An 18,194-nucleotide genomic window follows, 5' to 3' on the forward strand; every position below is an offset into this window, starting at 1 on the left:
TTAAACCAGTAGCTTGCACCAAATTGTGTTTGGCTGACACTTGATTTTAGCTACAATACCATTTAAAGGCTTGTTGAGTCGTTCTTCTTTTAAAAAACCAGTTCATAACATGACTTCTGCTGTCATGATCCCCTCACGATCCATGCAATTACCATGGTATTTACCATTCGACCATAAAATTTGTTAAAATGGAGTTGTGCTCACACAAATATAATAACTAGACAACTCCAAATTAACCACTTGTGGCGTTGTATGGATATTTGTGCTAAGTTGTGAATAGGGCGAATTTTCAGTGGTTATACCGTCCAACAAACGACAACCATATATCGACAACGAAAAGTGTATACATTTTGCAAGAATATACTTGCATAACATTGGGCGAGGAGACGTACACCTCGTGAAGAAAATGGACTTGCGACTAAGAATCCAGCGAACCAACGCAACTGGCGAAAATTTCCTAGCGTGTAGTTTTTTGTACATGTATTTTATTCAAAAAGCATGAGCCTCAACGTTTTGTTAGTGGAATGTCTTCAATACATCGTGGACTATCGGAACTGGCTTGCCATTTTTTCTACCATTATATTATTTGTAGTATTTAAAAAGTTAGTATGGACACCGTTTAAGTTATATGTGCTTGCTCAATGTCTGCCCGGTGTAGATTTGCGTAAACATGGCCAATGGGCAGTCGTCACTGGAGCCACAAACGGTATAGGTAATGTATTGCTAGCGTTATAATAGTTACAATTATTAAGCTTGTATCAACGTTTCACATATTCCTAATCTAACAATTGCAACAATCCCTCCTTTCAAGACGGCATGTTGATATCTCTAATAACCCATGACGCTGCGATGATGGCGTGGCCTTTGAACAAGCTCTTTTGCAAGAAAAGCTAGGTTCCTCACATAAGATAGCAATATTGAAGTTTTCAGCTGTATGTTGATTATTAAAAATTGGTCTTTCTACCTATAGTTTGTGCAGTTTTAACACCTACTGTTCGTTATGGTGCTGAGTACATTGTAGCCTACATATTGAATACAATTGATAACGCGCAACCTTTTACGCTACCTCACGAATTAATTGAAAATAGCCTAAATTTTGGTGTGAACTAAGAAGACATGTCACAGACATTCCAACATTTCAGTTGTATTAACCAGAGTGATGCTTTACGTTTGTACTTTATCATCTAACTTTCCCAATATTAAGATTTTAGTTATTTGAACCACACTTTTTATCATAAACAATAAATTTAATGACTGTCATAAGGTTTTCAAAATTAATTACTCATAAGTTAATAAGCCTAAACTAAGTGTTTTGAGCCATAGGCATGTGCTTACTAGTCAACATGCCAGCACATATTGAGTAAATTGAAAGCTTTTGTTTTATAGAATATATTTGAACATTGCTGTTTTTTAAAAATTTATTATGAAGCTCTAACATCTGGAAGTGCTTTTCATGCAGCTATATCACATGAATCATAATCAGATAACAGACCACATAAATGGTCAATCATTGTACTTATAACAGACTAGCCGACTGCCCGCGTTGCATGAGTATTTAAAACAGCTTACAAACAGTTGCAGGTGCTGTTGCTTGCCATTAGTCTGGCACATTGCCAATGGTTAATCTGAGTCATCTAGTATTCCTATTGCTTTAATAATAATAACCATGAGAGCAAGCTCTAATGACATTGCGTAATGCAGAGTGTCATGCGTATTTTTACCTAGAAATCGACTCATATCGGCCAGTGAATCCATCAATCTCGCATAGCTCAATGGGTTAGCATAATGCCTGGGGAATGGGGTTCTGAAATCGAATCTTCTGCGATCCGGATTCTTCATCCCAAAATTTTAATAGCTATAGCTGGACACACGGAATCGCAGACACACACAAACTTTGAGATACTATATATATATATATATATATATATATATATATATATATATATATATATATATATATATATATATATATATATATATATATAGATTAAGCATATCATGATTTGTCATACATAATGTGTTAACATGATTTACATGATGTTAACACCATGATTTACAATCGAGTATGTCCAAAGTGGAGCTGCATGTTCTTATCATTAATTTACATGGAGAGCAGTTGTGTCCTAGTGGTCCAGAGCACCCAACTTGCAAACAACAGGGTCGGAGTTCAATTCTCAAAAAGGCCAGTGATGGTGACTTGAATAACATTTAACATTGAATTGCTCTCTGCGACTTGGCATATCTCTAAAATGATTCGTAAGAAGGCAGTTTTGATGTTACTTTATGTCCTGTATATCCCCACATATAAACTGAATCTAGAACATTAAAAATTTTTACCAAACTAAGGTTAGTTTTGCTTATATTCATGCAATTCTGATTGAAAGCAAATGAAATGACATTATGACATTAATGACATTAAATGACATTAATTTCAACAACTCAACTTGAACCTTTATTCACTCTACTTTGTTAAAACATAACAATAATATATCATTAACTCTTTCGTTACCAAATAAATTTTTTTACCGAGACAATGTCAAATATTCGGTAAAACCAAATATTTGACATTGACGCAATAAGTTGTGAAAATATCTGACCAAATTAGTTAGCATGAAATTTCACATCACCTGATGCCATGAAATGTATTGCAGAATGAATTAGGTACTTTTTTGTCCTCTTCACACTATCGTGGTTGACGAGTTAAGCATTACTATTACTATGGCTTACGACATTATTATTACTGGTAAAAAGGAATTCTCGCTGTCACTACTCTTGCCCAAAACATAATCATCAGAAGTCCATTGATCTACAATTTGCGAAATTTACGTAGCTGTTATGTGTCTAATCATCGCGAAGCAGAAATCGTTAAAAAATGTGTTTTTTGTAAAGCGAAACTAAAGTCAGTGTGAGATGCAAACATGTTTTCCATTGGCTCAACGCAAACAGATGATTGTTTGCTTTTGATTACGTGAAGACACTGTAGGCTAATTATACAACGACTCATTGATTAGAAACATTTTGTACTAAGCTTGCAAAAGTCGCTCTGTTTCCGCAAAATTTTGCTCTGACAGGCACGTCGGGCGGGTTACAATTTCTAGGGTCAGCTGATGTGTGAGATAGGCTTATGCGGGGACATACAGTAAAAGATTAAAAAGTTTAATGAAAGAAGATGTAATATAGACTCAGCAATGGCCAGGTTCAGTGTTAGACTGATTGACTTATACTTATATATACATATAGGCCTATAAGTATATACATGTTTATATACTTTAACTCATACTATGTAAAGATTAAAATAGCAAATATATATTATTGTTTTCCGGTTTTTTTTTCACTACATTCTTTAATTTTAATTAAAATAATAATGATTCGAGTTATTTTGAATGTTGTACATGCATGTCGGAAGATACATACACTTCGTATTTATAATTAAACAAATGTTTGCACCATTTTACGTTACATCTTGAGGTGTCTTGTAGGTGTCTGTATGATGGAGTTTGAAATGAGCTTTACATGCTATCTGTTCTGTTTGTGAGTTTAGCAGAAAAAAAGGAAGTGCATGATGTGCACGAAGTGCACACATAAATCATTTGTATTTTATAGTAGTAGAGCAGGAGGGCATCAAAAAGCTGTCAAAAAAAGTGATTTATTCCTTTTGGAGGTGGGCTATGTGATAAGAGTGGCATCTAGATCAGAATTTTGAGCTGATTTCAAATATCTGGTTTTTACACCTCTCAGATTGTTCATTTTTGAGCAATTTAATTAATATATTATTTAAATTAAATAAATATCTGTAATGTTTCATGTGCTTCTACCAACAATGTAATAATGAAAATGGCATATAAATACTAAATAATTAGTTGGAACCTAAGTTGGAATCAATTCTGATAACATTAAAATATTTATTCTTCAAATATTATAATATTAGAATTGTATTATATAATATTATGTGTTCTCAGATTGGTTGATATTGTGGCAGCTTTACAGTTTGTCCTTGTTATTCCGCAACTCATATATCATTACAGATCTGCAAAACAAAATTAAAAGTATTTTTAAAGACTCAGACCATGTATATATAACATTTTAGTATACATATATTCATCATTAATGCTTATTATGTTGAACCGTTTACTTTATTATGCAAGTGAAATCGCAATTAGTCAGTCTTTTATACGGTGTGACACATATACATGTATTCTAATCAAACATGAAGCGCACCTTTGGTTACAATACCACTCAAATACTAACCTTCTAATTCAGTCATCTGAGTCTTCTGCATCACTACTTTCATCTTCATCCTCTTTATTTCTATTGCTACAGCAGCTGCTTCTGCACATGTCCATACACTTGAGATCTGTATTGTTGCACTGACAGCGCAGACTGGCACCAAGTTTTGCATCGACAAAACATGTCCACGAGCACATCAGGATGTGCTGGTTGTTGTGTTATCCATCTTGCTTTAAGCTCTCCATCTTCCATAAACCATCCATGTTGCTGGGGGATGGGACATTGATGATGATTTGCTTGGCTCTTCACCATATCGCGGCCTGATAGGCAGCCTTAGATATATGGAGATTTAACTCATCTAGTGTGGGTGGTAGGTTTGGTTGTGATGTGCGAGACGGTGAGGAGAAGATCTTATACCTTGCTTCATTGATGGAATTTGTCTCTTCACCATATAATCTGCATATGAATGTCTCAATAGATTATCTTATTGCACCATCAACTTCAAAATCTGTTCCCGATGATTTCAGTGTGTTACAGAATTCAAGGTTGTTCTTTAGCAGCTTGAAGAAAGTTATCTTCCCGTTGGAACAGAATGCGCTTACACTGTCATATCCACTTAGAGCATGGAGCCCGAGCAGTGCTTTGCATCGTTCGGATGTGAGGACAGTAGACAGACAGCCTGTTTACATATCTCAACTGCTTCTTACCACAGCAGTAAATGAGTTTTTGTGATGGCAGCTCATTCACTAGAGATAGACAGCTTAGGAAAACATCCGTGTCCTGACACTTGACTAGAACTTTTGAGCTGGGTTTGTCTTCCATTATCTTTGCGATATGTGATAACATGCGCATATCTGCTTCCTCGTGGTCTGGTGTCAAGCTATCTATTTGGTTTACAGCGATTGATCCATCAAGGTCATAGCTGATCATGTGGCATTCTTGAGAAAAAGCTGTTATGGTGCGTTTACACTGGCCGACACCGACTCCGATTAGGTGCCAATACCCCGACTCAGACAGGTACCTCAGACATTTCACGTATGGGTGCCGACACCAACTCCATCGATCAACGATCAAAACTCAACCAGCAACGATCAAACGATTTTTGTTGGTACCAACAGCCAATTACAGCGCTTCGCCGTTCTGACCTTTACCCGACCACGCGAAGACGAGTACACATCAAAATCAACGCGCTTGATGTGGAAAATTATATACTAGTACTACACTACTACTACTGCTCCTACTACTACCGCTAGAAGCAACTACTGAATGCCAAGCAATGGATGAATAATGAGGCAATGAAAGTCCGAGCAAAGAACTGTACGTACAGTTCTTTCGTCCGAGTAATTATAATAAATAAAATGAATAATGAAGAAGATTGAATGGTGAATGTATATTTGTGGTAGTAGTAGTGTGGTGGACGCCGGGCCAACACTTTACACTTCTTGTAATTATATGTTTGTATATATTTTATATGTCTGTAAATATTTTATTATATGGGTTGTCCTTTTTATCCCCTTTTTATTGTTGGCCTTGTTACTCGTTATGCTATCAATTGTCGTCGTTTATGTTGTCATATCAACGCACAAGCGGGCCTAATTATTGGCCATTTAAACATTGTTAGCCGGTGTTCTCACTCGGTCCCGTTAGCCGGAACGGACAATTTTATTGTATATAAGGGAGCAACGCTCACTTAGTAGATAGAGCAAATGGCTGTACGCTCCTCGGCTAGTGAATTTCCTTCGCTAATAAAACATTGAATGAAATCACACGCAATTTATTTCTGTATGACATAATCTAGATCGTGCCAAGTAAGGGTCGGCAAATTCCTTTACAGTAGTACTAGTAGTAGAACTAGTAGTAGTACTAGTAGTAGTCGTACAACTAGCTATTCACTTTTAATTAATTTAAATTAAAGAACTAACTTGATTTTTTGGTACTCTCGCTTTCACATCGTTGCTAGCCATGCTGGTTCACTATCAAAAAGAGATCGAGGGAAAGTTTAATGACAGTCTCCTAGCCTCTCATTAAACCTAGCCCTTTCGTTTCTTTAACTCAGCACTGTCATTAAAGTCTAGGCTCATTTAATCAGAGGGTCCTAGCTTCTGATTGGCTGATGAGCGTCCGATTTGTCGATGCAACCGGGAACTGCTGGGTTTCTCCGACACCGACTTTCATATCGGTGCCGACACCGATCTTTCTGTTCACCCCTACTGACACCGACTCATCAAATTTGTCTGTGCACGACAAAATCGGTGATAAAATCGGCCAGTGTAAACGCACCATTACAAGATCTAGTTTCTGCTTCACAGTTGACTTCCTCCGTGTATCCTTTAAAAATTTCACTAAAGCAGTCTTGTTTGAGCCATCTGCTGAAAATTCAGAAGTTCGGACTAAACACAGCAACCTTCTGCCTTCCTTCCACACTTCTATGACTTTTCTCACCTCCTTTAATGCTGATATCAGGGTATGTGTCACAAACAAAATCCACACGACATGTGTGATATACGTTTGCAATACTAACTATCCGTTGCAAAAGCTGACTTGCAACCATGCCAAAAGTTGGAGGAGCTTTCAGGGTCTGAATTTCGGCCATAGCATCAACCACAATAGCGTCAAAGACTGATAGCTGATCCTGGTTAACATAGATTGATGGTTGATCATCAGCATCTTCCTCAACAGCAGCCATCAAAGCCGACTTGGCAGTCTTCAATATAGAGCCATCAGAGTTAGCCAGGGACCAGCTGATGTTGCCAAGAGAGAATGATAACACTTTTCTCAAATCCAAGTTACGCTGTTGGCTGATCACTAACAAATTCTCAAACAGTCTGTGCGAACATGCTAGGACTTTTTCTTTTGATGTTTTCTTAGCTGATGGTAATGTGGGGAAGGTTTTGAGCTTGTTTGACTTGATGGATGCATTGAAATCAATCTCTTGGGTGCTTAACCTCCTCTGGACAAATTCTGAAAGCTGTTTCTCTCCTATCACATTTGCCATTTCAAGATCCTGCTTCACTTCAATGGAGACTTGCACCACTGGTAATATGTACTAGCTTGGTGGTTTGAAATGCAAACATGCAAACGGATTTATTCTTGCTGTTATGAGTCTTTCATGACTTCCCTCATTTCCTCATCAGCCTTCCATGCCTTTTCACGCATCTCATAACTTGCTGCATCCGAATCACCAGGTACTAGCATAGTCTCTTTTAACTGTTTGCTCAATAAATTGATCACAAGCTATAGAGTTGAATGGACAGTGATGTCGTGATTGATAAGCAAAATACCCCTTTTTCATAAGAGCCTCATACACCTTGCTACGCCATACTTTCAGATTAGTCATCTCCGCATAGTACAGCATGCAATATCTAGCGTAGTTTGTGTGGTCATATGCAAAAAACCAAGGAAAGATCATACATGTAATTTATCTATAAATTTATGTCCAAATTGTAGACTATAACAAGTCATGTAAACTGCAAAGAGTTAGTTTTGTTGCTCACAAAATGTGCGGACAAAAATGAAAATGTTTTCTTTTTCTCCCACCAAAGTACCATCATCATGGAGTAATCATCATGAATTTGTAAAGCTATAAATATCTGATCTCACCTCTTCTGCTGTATCACATTCTTTCTGTCTCTTCTCATGTCTTTTCTCAGCTCTTTCCATAACGAGTTTGTTACAATACTTTTTATAACAGGCATAATGACAAGAAGTCTGAACTCTCATCGAAGTTCTCAATGATTAGCACTTTTTGAGCAATTTCACATTGAATGCTCTCTTCTTCCAATATCAACCATCTGTTTGAATACTGCTTGGCTGTCTCATATTGAAGTTTAGTCACTCTGACTAGGGTTTCATCCACAGACTAATCAAGACAGTGAAACAAGCGGTCTTGCTGCATCCTTGGCAAGATTTGACTCACTTAATCTCAAATAAAAGCATTTATTAATTTTTGAGATTATAAAATAGTTTTCTTTGTCTGATATGTAAGGTTTTCCAACCAAACTTGGAGTTGCCCCCTCCCATTTCGAAAATGCTCTCTAACTCAAAAATGTGCAAACACATAGGTGTAGAAACATTACAATTGAATTCAGCATAAATTTCTGACTATAAAACATCTTAGTTTGAGTAGCCCGCCCTCCGAAGGAAAAGGCTGAAAGATAAGTTTATGTTCTTGCTCTACTATTATAGCCTGTGCAGCAACTGGCTGATATAACAACATGCTTGTGGTTTATAGACAGCAGAAACGCAAAGTGATAAGGTCCAATACACATTGACAAGACTATCCTAAGCATAGCATTGTATGAATAGAATATAACGGTTATAGGGAGCCACACTAATGTGAGCCACATGACTACAGCTATGAGTTAGTAATGTATTGTAAGCATTCCTACATCTAGTGTCAAGCTATTGCACTATCCTGCTCTACTAGTTTATAAGGTGTTGAGATATGATCATATTTGAAGTATGCTGCAGTCATTGCATCTTTGAGCCTGTTTAACAACAAAAAGTCACACTGGAAAACAACACTGATAATATGTCAAGGATTTGGGTGTTTTAAGCCAACAATTTGTTTTTCTATGTATACTAGCCGAATTTCCGGCGTTGCATGAGTATTAAAAACAGCTTATAAACAGCGGCACGTAATGTAGCCGCCTGCCACTTGCCATTAGCCTGGCGCATTGCCAATGGCTAATTTGAGTAAGCTAACATCTGTATTGCTAAACTTACTAATTAGAGCTGTGAGAACAAGCTTTAGTGATGTTGCGTCGAAATGCAGAGTGCTATGCGTATTTTAACCTACGTATTGACTCATATCGCCCAATGAATCAATTGGGCGATATGAGTCAAATACGTAGGTAAATAAATATGCAAGAAGCATGTTTACAGACACCAATAAAGTCTATTATATTGGACCATATGTACTATAAATATGCAAGAAGCATGTTTACAGACACCCATAAAGTCTATTATATTGGACCATATGTACTATAGATATGCAAGAAGCATGTTTACAGACACCCATAAAGTCTATTATATCGGACCATATGTACTATAGATATGCAAGAAGCATGTTTACAGACACCCATGGGCATGCATTTTATCTTATTCTACGATTTACAGCCCAGGGTTGGCCAACTAAATATTAATATGTTACCAATAGTCTAAAGGCCACTGATTTACTTTCACATAATTACATGCATGTACTTGTATGTTTAAGAACCATGTCAAATTTGATTTGTGTAGAACATCCTTAGCTGTTCATTGATGCACATATGGACAAGATTTATGTAATAAATACTTAAAAAACTGAATTACCGAATAATGTATTTATTTTAGGCGTCTCATAATTACGATACCCACTGTATTTATGGTTCAATCACCTAAATGGTACGTATAGTCATACATTTGTTTAACAATGTTATAGAATGCAGTATAATATTCTTGCTATGCATGTATTGCTAAAGGGTTTGGCAGAAGTATCCCGGTTTGATATATTATATCCAATATGCATTCACCTATTAAGGTAGACTTTGTATCACCAGAAAAGCAAAGCAATTTTTTACACTTGTTTTTACTTTTTGCTTTTCTTCATTTCACAGTGTATTTTGCAACACTGCTATTGTATTATTTTGAATTTCAGGTAAGTCGTATGCCCGAGCTTTAGCTGGAAGGGGCCTAGATATTGTACTGATAAGTAGATCTGATGAAAAACTTGAAAAAGTTCAGGCAGAATTAGTAAAAGACTATTCATGCTCGGTAAAGACTGTCCAAGCTGATTTTGCTCGTGATGACATCTATGGGCGTATACGAGATGAACTGGCTGGCCTTGACATCGGTGTCCTCATCAACAACGTCGGATTCTCTCACAATTTGTGCTCTATCCTAGACTTTCCTGATATGTGAGTTTGTTTAGAGACTTGGTTATTTTATTTTTACAATATAAGTTATTCACTTGTCAATATCCTATTGCTATTCATTTAAGTTATTATTACTAAAGAAATTTCATGATGACATGATGCAAATCTGTGCTTTGGTAAACTGCTGCTATGTTAGATATTTATCGTCTGCTGTAAAAATTCTATACTATGATGTGTGGTACTCCTCTCTTCATTTTAGACCACTTAGGGTTCCTCGAGTAATCATATAATACAAGTAATAATTTAGTTCATGATCCTCTCTAAAACTAGATATATACTAATACTGTATACTAATATGGATTAGTGTATAGTGCATATAGGGCTGGGTGTCAGAGACAATCCTAGACTTTCCTCCATAAGAAAATCTACAAACAAACAGGTTAACAAAATTGAACTGCTGGAAGTTCCACAACAGAACGGTTTAGGATTTGGCACGCTGATAATGAACAACATGACAGCACTGATTTTGAGAATAAATCAACCTACTCTCTATACGGAGCCGAATCTATTTGTTGCAAGTTGTAGCTCTTACGCTGATCTGAATGAACTAGTTCATATAATGTAATATTGGGTACTTGACATTCACTAGGTTTTTCACGGATACGCTGAAGGTTTCAACTCTGTTCAGAATGTTCTTTGTCAGTTGGCTTCTGGTGTTTAGTTCTGCGGTGTATTTACTCTTATTAGACCTGTTGTTTGTTTGGAGCATGTAGTTTCTTGCATTATATCATTTGTTCACCTTTATCAGCTACGTTAAACCAGTTGTGATGTTCACATTTGGGCTTTTCACATACTTTTTCTACTCTATAAATTACTGTCTTTAGTAACCAAACGATTGTATTAAACGATTATTATAGTATTAGCGACAAAAGGTTAAAGCAGCCAATTAAAGTTACACCCTCATTCAAACAGTCATTCATGTCTGCTTGCACGGTCCCGTACGGCTGCGAGTTTCGACAGTCAAATGAGAGTCGTGGCAGTCTCGTACATATATAGAGGCTTGGCAGTTGAGATAGGGAAGTAAAAGATGATCAGCTGATGATGGAGAAGAAGGCTCGATAGGTAGAGGAAAGAGAGAGAGCGACTCCGCAGGTCCTTGAGAAAGAGAGATAAATGCGAGTCGTTAGAATTGTTCTCTTTTATATACATATGTCTCTGTTAGCCTGTGAGAAGGGGTTTAGGCGCGCAGGTTCTGTTCTTTATTTTGCAGAGGGTTAGCATTAAGTGAACTCATTACGTTATGAGAGTGTAGTGATTGGAATCTCTAGAGTGGCCCACTGTTTCACCACTAAATACTCACACTACATACTCTCCACTGCACGGCGGAATATTGATTCCACATTAAGAGTTCAATTGGAATGTCTGATCGCCTGTCCCCTCTCTTTTGTAGCACTATATCTGAGGAGCTGGTGAGGGTGAATTGCCTTCCTGCTGTAAAAATGTCATTCATGGTGCTGCCTGGAATGGCGGCCAAAAGAAAGGGGGTCATCGTGAATGTATCTTCGTGTCTTGCTTACCTGCATCTTAAAGAGGTCAGCCTCTACTCAGCCACCAAGGGATATCTCTACTCACTTTCAAACTGCATGCGAGTTGACTGTAGGAATTCTGGTGAGTTTCCTCAAAAAGTTTTAATATCTCACTCTATATATTTATTTATCTTTATTATCGCTGTCATCATAAATATGTTGAGTAGTGTATTATTGACCTGTAATACAAGTTATTGATAAATATGAAAATGAAAGATGCGATTTTTAGGGATAACCATACAGACCCTGACACCTGGCCTAACAGTGACGAATCTATTAAATGATCTCTTCACAATGGCCAAAGACAGAAAGTTTGCTGAAATGTTGGCTGTTACACCTGATAGCCTGGTGTCTTACGCTCTGAACACCATAGGCTGGGCTGATACTTGTGAAGGACACCCAAAACATTGGTTTATATATGGTCTTCTTTCATTTTTTGTATGAAGTTAAATGTTTCATTTTTTGCTATGTCAGCACTATTCAATATTGATGCAAGAACTGTTTGCTCAATGCTGTATGTGTATACAATTTCAAATATGTATGTAATTGACTGGCTATAATGCATCAACTATATCATGCAGTTTATTCACTTCTCAAATGGCTCACTCAATGTTTATGCAATGAGATGATGGTTTTAGGTTATGGTTACGCAATCCATTCATATATTTAAATAAAATTTGATACTAGAATAATAAATAATATTATTTTATACATTGATGATATTTTCTACATACCCGATTTACTATACAAAAGTGAAATCATTGCAAATGAAAATTGGAAAGAGATGTGTAAGTTGAATCGAGGAATATTAATTATTGGAGCAGTCGAAAGCTTAGACACAGCAAAGACAAGTTGACTGAAAGGATGTAAGTAGGAAATACACGACTTTAGAGCTAGGAAAAGATGAAAAACTTGGAGCATCCAGTGTGAAGGATGTCATGATTGCTTTGACTTGGCCTTTTCATGTCGAGAGATCATTTTTTCAAGTTCGGCAGATCTCTCTGCATCTATGACTTCCATCTCTCTGAGTTTCTAACAAAACACATCTTGTATGTTGGTCATGTAGACAAATTCATTTCTAGAACATTCCAGTTGTAATTGCACTATTACAGTCTACAAGGGTTGAAGTAAAATCATTTGCACAAAGCCTAAAGCACTGCCTTCTAGGAGATGATGTTATGATAGTAGTTTACTTGCTACAGTCGAACACAAATTGTTAATTGTCTGCAGAGAGATAGGCACAAATAAGGTAGTTATAAAGGATACTATTAATTCCGCATACTTTTAGGCTTAAACAAAGTCATGCAATCTGCAGGTAAAAAAAATATTGTAACAACGTAATACAGTAGTCCTTCCTTCTTTTATTTGAATACATATAGAATTACGCTGTCAGTATCATCGCTACTGATATGAAACTGATAATAATAGAATATTTTTCATGGATAGCTCAAGACCACCTGTCAACTACTGAATCGAATTTGATTCCTCCACAATTTACAGAGAATTTGTCAATAAGCTCTTTCCAACAATTTATCCTGAGGCTGATTGGCTCAAGAATATTTTGCATTGACCTTGATACTTATATTCTCCCGTGCATCATGCTTCACCAGTCAATGACCTGAATTTTTTAGATTTCAATATTTTATGAACAATGTATTATACCTTGTACAAGTTCGTCACATGTACTAGGACATATGTATGCAAATACATATATAGTACTTGCCAAAGTTTTGAACTTATGTTAGATTTTCCAATGTGTTAAAATGATGGCTCATACTTGAAAAAAAATCTAGTTTCCATGTCACCAAGTTTCCTCTTTTGCAGTTGGGTCTGGGACATAACCTCCACAAAAACTGACTTTTGAAAATAATGCAGTATTTTATATGGTATATTCAATGGTCAATAATAGTATTTGAAATATTCAAGACATTTTATTCACCGTAATTATGAAAGCTGAGTGACACAAGTATGTTAATCCTTGATGGCTAGTGGATTAGTGGGCTTCCTACTTAGCTCTTGCTCTAAACTTACTAGTGTGTAGGTGACTACACACAAGGCGACTAATACAACTATCGAATGCTAGTTGTGTGTCAATTCAGTTTTTTTAGAATATTCGTTAAGGATAATAAATTATTTCTGCAAATGACAATTATGCTAAACATGTTGTTGATAAAGAAGCCAGTTCTTACAATAGAATGCAAATAACCAATGCCCTCCATTCAACATGAACACCACCAACCTGTGAGATTTCTGTATTGATAATAGTCCTGTACTTGTCTCCCTGTCCCAAACTAATCATCTCCTCAAGGAAGTTCTGCCTCTCATTTATCTCTTTCTGCACTGATCAAATAAATATGACTCCTGAGCTACAGTTGAGTTGTTAGTAAATAGCGTTACTACGAGGGTAGTAACAACACTATGAGGTGAATATTACTAACAATATGAGGTCAATATTACTAACAGTATGAGGTCAATATTACTAACAGTATGAGGTCAATATTACTAACAGTATGAGGTCAATATTACTAACAGTATGAGGTCAATATTACTAACAGTATGAGGTCAATATTACTAACAGTATGAGGTAAATATTACTAACAGTATGAGGTGAATATTGCTAACAGTATGAGGTCAATATTAATAACAGTATGAGGTCAATATTACTAACAGTATGAGGTCAATATTACTAACAGTATGAGGTCAATATTACTAACAGTACGAGGTGAATATTACTAACAGTGTGAGGTCAATATTACTAACTGTATGAGGTAAATATTACTAACAGTATGAAGTCAATATTACTAACAGTATGAGGTCAATATTACTAACAGTATAAGGTCAATATTACTAACAGTATGAGGTGAATATTACTAACAGTGTGAGGTCAATATTACTAACTGTATGAGGTAAATATTACTAACAGTATGAAGTCAATATTACTAACAGTATGAGGTCAATATTACTAACAGTATGAAGTCAATATTACTAACAGTACGAGGTGAATATTACTAACAGTATGAAGTCAATATTACTAACAGTATGAGGTCAATATTACTAACAGTATGAGGTCAATATTACTAACAGTATGAGGTCAATATTACTAACAGTATGAGGTAAATATTACTAACAGTATGAGGTCAATATTACTAACAGTACGAGGTGAATATTGCTAACAGTATGAGGTCAATATTAATAACAGTATGAGGTCAATATTACTAACAGTATGAGGTCAATATTACTAACAGTATGAGGTGAATATCACTAACAGTATGAGGTCAATATTACTAACAGTATGAAGTCAATATTACTAACAGTATGAGGTCAATATTACTAACAGTATGAGGTCAATATTATTAACAGTATGAGGTGAATATTACTAACAGTACGAGGTGAATATTACTAACAGTGTCAGGTCAATATTACTAACAGTATGAGGTCAATATCACTAACAGTATGAGGTCAATATTACTAACAGTATGAAGTCAATATTACTAACAGTATGAGGTCAATATTACTAACAGCATGAAGTCAATATTACTAACAGTATGAGGTGAATATTACTAACAGTACGAGGTGAATATTACTAACAGTGTCAGGTCAGTATTACTAACAGTATGAGGTGAATATTACTAACAGTATGAGGTCAATATTACTAACAGTATGAAGTCAATATTACTAACAGAATGAGGTCAATATTACTAACAGTATGAGGTCAATATTACTAACAGTATGAAGTCAATATTACTAACAGTATGAGGTCAATATTACTAACAGTACGAGGTGAATATTGCTAACAGTATGAGGTCAATATTAATAACAGTATGAGGTCAATATTACTAACAGTGTGAGTTCAATATTATTAACAGAGTGATGGCAACACGACTAACTGTATGCAGAATTCACCACGAAAGGAAGAGATAAATACTTACATTCATCAAATCTGTCATCATCTACATCATCTAGGTCAGCCAACTGAGCTCTCCACATTTTCTCTCTGGCTGCCTGAAGGGATTCTGAAGAAGGTGGTGCAATATCCTCTCCGTAAGCCATCATATTGCTCAATCTATCCTTGTCTTTTTGTGTGCGGGCAACTGAATTATACAAATTGATATCCAAAAACGAACAATAAACATACATGTAGGCCTAAATATAGCTCTTGGAGTATAGGTACCAGAAACTTAATAAAATTGTATGGAACAAAATTCACAATACATGCATTACACTTAATTAAAACATTTCTTCCGTCACTTTTTTCTTTTGTTTCTTCAATGATAAGACATACTACCACAAATTCCTCTTTCAATCTTTTCAATATATAATACTCGTTGAACACCTGCTGTAGGAATACAAAACAATAATTGATTTTTCATACAGTTCAGGCCAGCAATGAATGTGCTTACCGACTGGTCTAGGTTTGTAGTCAGTTTTTTCATACGCTCCAGAAGCTTCTATAACCTCACGAGATTTAACACCACCAGAATAGTTTCTTGGGTTTAAAACTTTGGGCAATGGAGCCTTTTGAACAGGTTTTCTGGGCTTTGCACTAGTTGTAGGATGACAGGTAGTGGGTAGTGATTGGCCACTACTTATTTTAGAGTTTAGCTGCCTCTGTTGAAAGCTATTTAATTTAGATTCTTTCATCATCTCTAAAATAAACAAGATTTGCTCAAAGAGCTAAAGAAAGTGTGATATTATTGCACCTAGTCATCAGGTAAGCTTTTAGATCGGCAAATAATAACTATTGCTATAAGTTTCTTGTTAACAAAGCAAAAACTCACAATCACTATATTTTGAGCGATTTTCAGCATAACGCTGTAGTAATTTTTGACATTAACTGAATCCACGACTTCCTATCTGACAGGCAACAATCTGTAGTACTTAACGGAAAGAGTTCTCAAAAATGTGCTGTAACATCTGGAGTCTCCAGGGCTCGGTACTGGGACCTACCCTTTTCCTATGTTACATTAACGATCTACCCGAGTGTTTATCTTGCAATGTTAGCCTTTATGCTGATGGCACACTAATTTACCAAGTAATAGTTCAGGAGATGCCAAAATATTCCAAAGTAACATTAACGAAGTGTACAACTGATCAAAAAAATGGAAAATGCCATTCAATGAGAAAAAGTGCCAAGCAATATGCTTTGTACAATGAGCCAGCAGTGTATGTATAACCTAGGAAACTCGCCTTTTGTCTGGACAGAGGACACCATATATCTAGGTGTGATCATCCAGTGTGATCATCTAGGTATAATCTAAAATTTGATCAACACATAAAGAGCAAATGTAGTAAATCAAGGAAGATACTGGGGGGCATTAAACATCCGATGTTTAGGGCTCCAAAGGAGGCTAAACTGTTCGCATACACAAGTCTATGTAGACCAATTCTAGAATATGCAGATGCAGTCTGGGACCCAACCAATAAAAGCACAATCCAATGCATAAAGCTAGTACAAAATGAGAGCGTGGAAAAAGTGTTTCGGAAGCAAGAAACCAGCTAGGTATAAAATCACTGGAAGACAGGCGAAAAAGCCACCGACTCTCTCAGCTCATTAGAATTCTTCAGAATGAAGAAAAACACCATTCCCTCTCTGAAGCATACGATGAAATCAACCAAAACAGAGAAAATATGATGATAACAACTAGAAGAGTCTCCAGGGAAGAACTTAACTCTGTAACAACAAACAAAAGTATCTACCACAATGGCTTTTTGCCTCGAACAATTCGAGACATCAGAGGGCACGCAACCAAAACTCAATAATCCTAAGCAGCAGTGTGCTGCTCTCCACATCATACCCTGGCTCAAAACAAACCTAATAAATAAAGGCTTTCTTTTAGATTTAAATTAAATTGCTAGGAAGTTCTACCTCGTCTGAGGTGAGAGTCTGAGGTAAAAAACACCAAGGCAGTTGACGTACGTATTGACTTAGATTTTATTTTAATTGTAATGTTAGCTAGCAAAACAACAGAACGGTTTTAATTGTAAAGACGTCATTTAAATTGATTGAGTTAATTCCGCTAAGCCAGCAAAATTACCACATTCAAAAAGCGAAACAAACAAATTTCTATATATCATGCAAACACCTACCATTAAAGCTATTATTGCTATTAAAATATAAAATTAGGCTTATTATCGTGAATATAAATACAAAAAAAAACAAATAAAATTTAACTAAGACATGCATTCAATTTTTTGCGAGCAATAGAACTGCAGTCTTTCATGAAAAACATCTATCTCGTAAAACTTACGAGTGAGAGTAGGACGATCCTGGGTGCACCGACTGAATAAAAAATGACAAGTTAGATCACTGAACCTATTGATTAGTTTAAACTAAAATTACCATAAAATTAAAATATGTGTTAATCACCTCGCATAAGTTTTTGAGTGGCTGGAGTATATGTGGCGGGTTGTGAATTCCAAAATCCTCCATGCTGCACCCCAGAAGACTTTCCTTGGGCAGCCATGTTACAACAGTTTCTACACAACAGTGTCTGGCCGTCTCAGTTGTCGGTAAAAAATCGATACC

General features: G+C 36.1%; 2 protein-coding genes across 2 annotated transcripts; one reads left to right on the forward strand and one right to left on the reverse strand.

Moving 5' to 3' along the window:
- Positions 1-456: 456 nt before the first annotated feature.
- On the forward strand, positions 457-12,337 carry LOC137387211 (very-long-chain 3-oxoacyl-CoA reductase-like). Its single transcript, XM_068073549.1, has 4 exons — positions 457-712; positions 9,866-10,124; positions 11,533-11,750; positions 11,898-12,337. The coding sequence occupies exons 1-4, from the start codon at positions 499-501 to the stop codon at positions 12,110-12,112; spliced, it is 906 nt and encodes a 301-aa protein (XP_067929650.1). The 5' UTR covers positions 457-498; the 3' UTR covers positions 12,113-12,337.
- Positions 12,338-12,383: 46 nt separating this feature from the next.
- Positions 12,384-18,141, reverse strand: LOC137387212 (UPF0193 protein EVG1-like). The gene is made up of 5 exons (XM_068073550.1): positions 18,036-18,141; positions 16,069-16,314; positions 15,598-15,759; positions 13,908-14,008; positions 12,384-12,700 (listed from the first exon to the last, which is right to left on the reverse strand). The coding sequence occupies exons 1-5, from the start codon at positions 18,130-18,132 to the stop codon at positions 12,605-12,607; spliced, it is 702 nt and encodes a 233-aa protein (XP_067929651.1). The 5' UTR covers positions 18,133-18,141; the 3' UTR covers positions 12,384-12,604.
- Positions 18,142-18,194: the final 53 nt, after the last annotated feature.

This window comes from Watersipora subatra, chromosome 2, assembly GCF_963576615.1.
Source record: "Watersipora subatra chromosome 2, tzWatSuba1.1, whole genome shotgun sequence".
NCBI lineage: Eukaryota > Metazoa > Bryozoa > Gymnolaemata > Cheilostomatida > Watersiporidae > Watersipora > Watersipora subatra.

Excerpts from the sequence above, each read along its gene's own strand:
- LOC137387211 (XM_068073549.1), top strand. The coding sequence starts at position 499 with ATGAGCCTCAACGTTTTGTTAGTGGAATGTCTTCAATACATCGTGGAC. Across the intron at positions 713-9,865 it reads TGGAGCCACAAACGGTATAG|GTAAGTCGTATGCCCGAGCT; the intron begins GTAATGTATTGC and ends TTTGAATTTCAG. Across the intron at positions 11,751-11,897 it reads AGTTGACTGTAGGAATTCTG|GGATAACCATACAGACCCTG; the intron begins GTGAGTTTCCTC and ends TGCGATTTTTAG.
- LOC137387212 (XM_068073550.1), bottom strand. The coding sequence starts at position 18,132 with ATGGCTGCCCAAGGAAAGTCTTCTGGGGTGCAGCATGGAGGATTTTGG. Across the intron at positions 15,760-16,068 it reads CTACAAACCTAGACCAGTCG|TTGCCCGCACACAAAAAGAC; the intron begins GTAAGCACATTC and ends TGTATAATTCAG. Across the intron at positions 14,009-15,597 it reads TGATGACAGATTTGATGAAT|TGCAGAAAGAGATAAATGAG; the intron begins GTAAGTATTTAT and ends TTATTTGATCAG.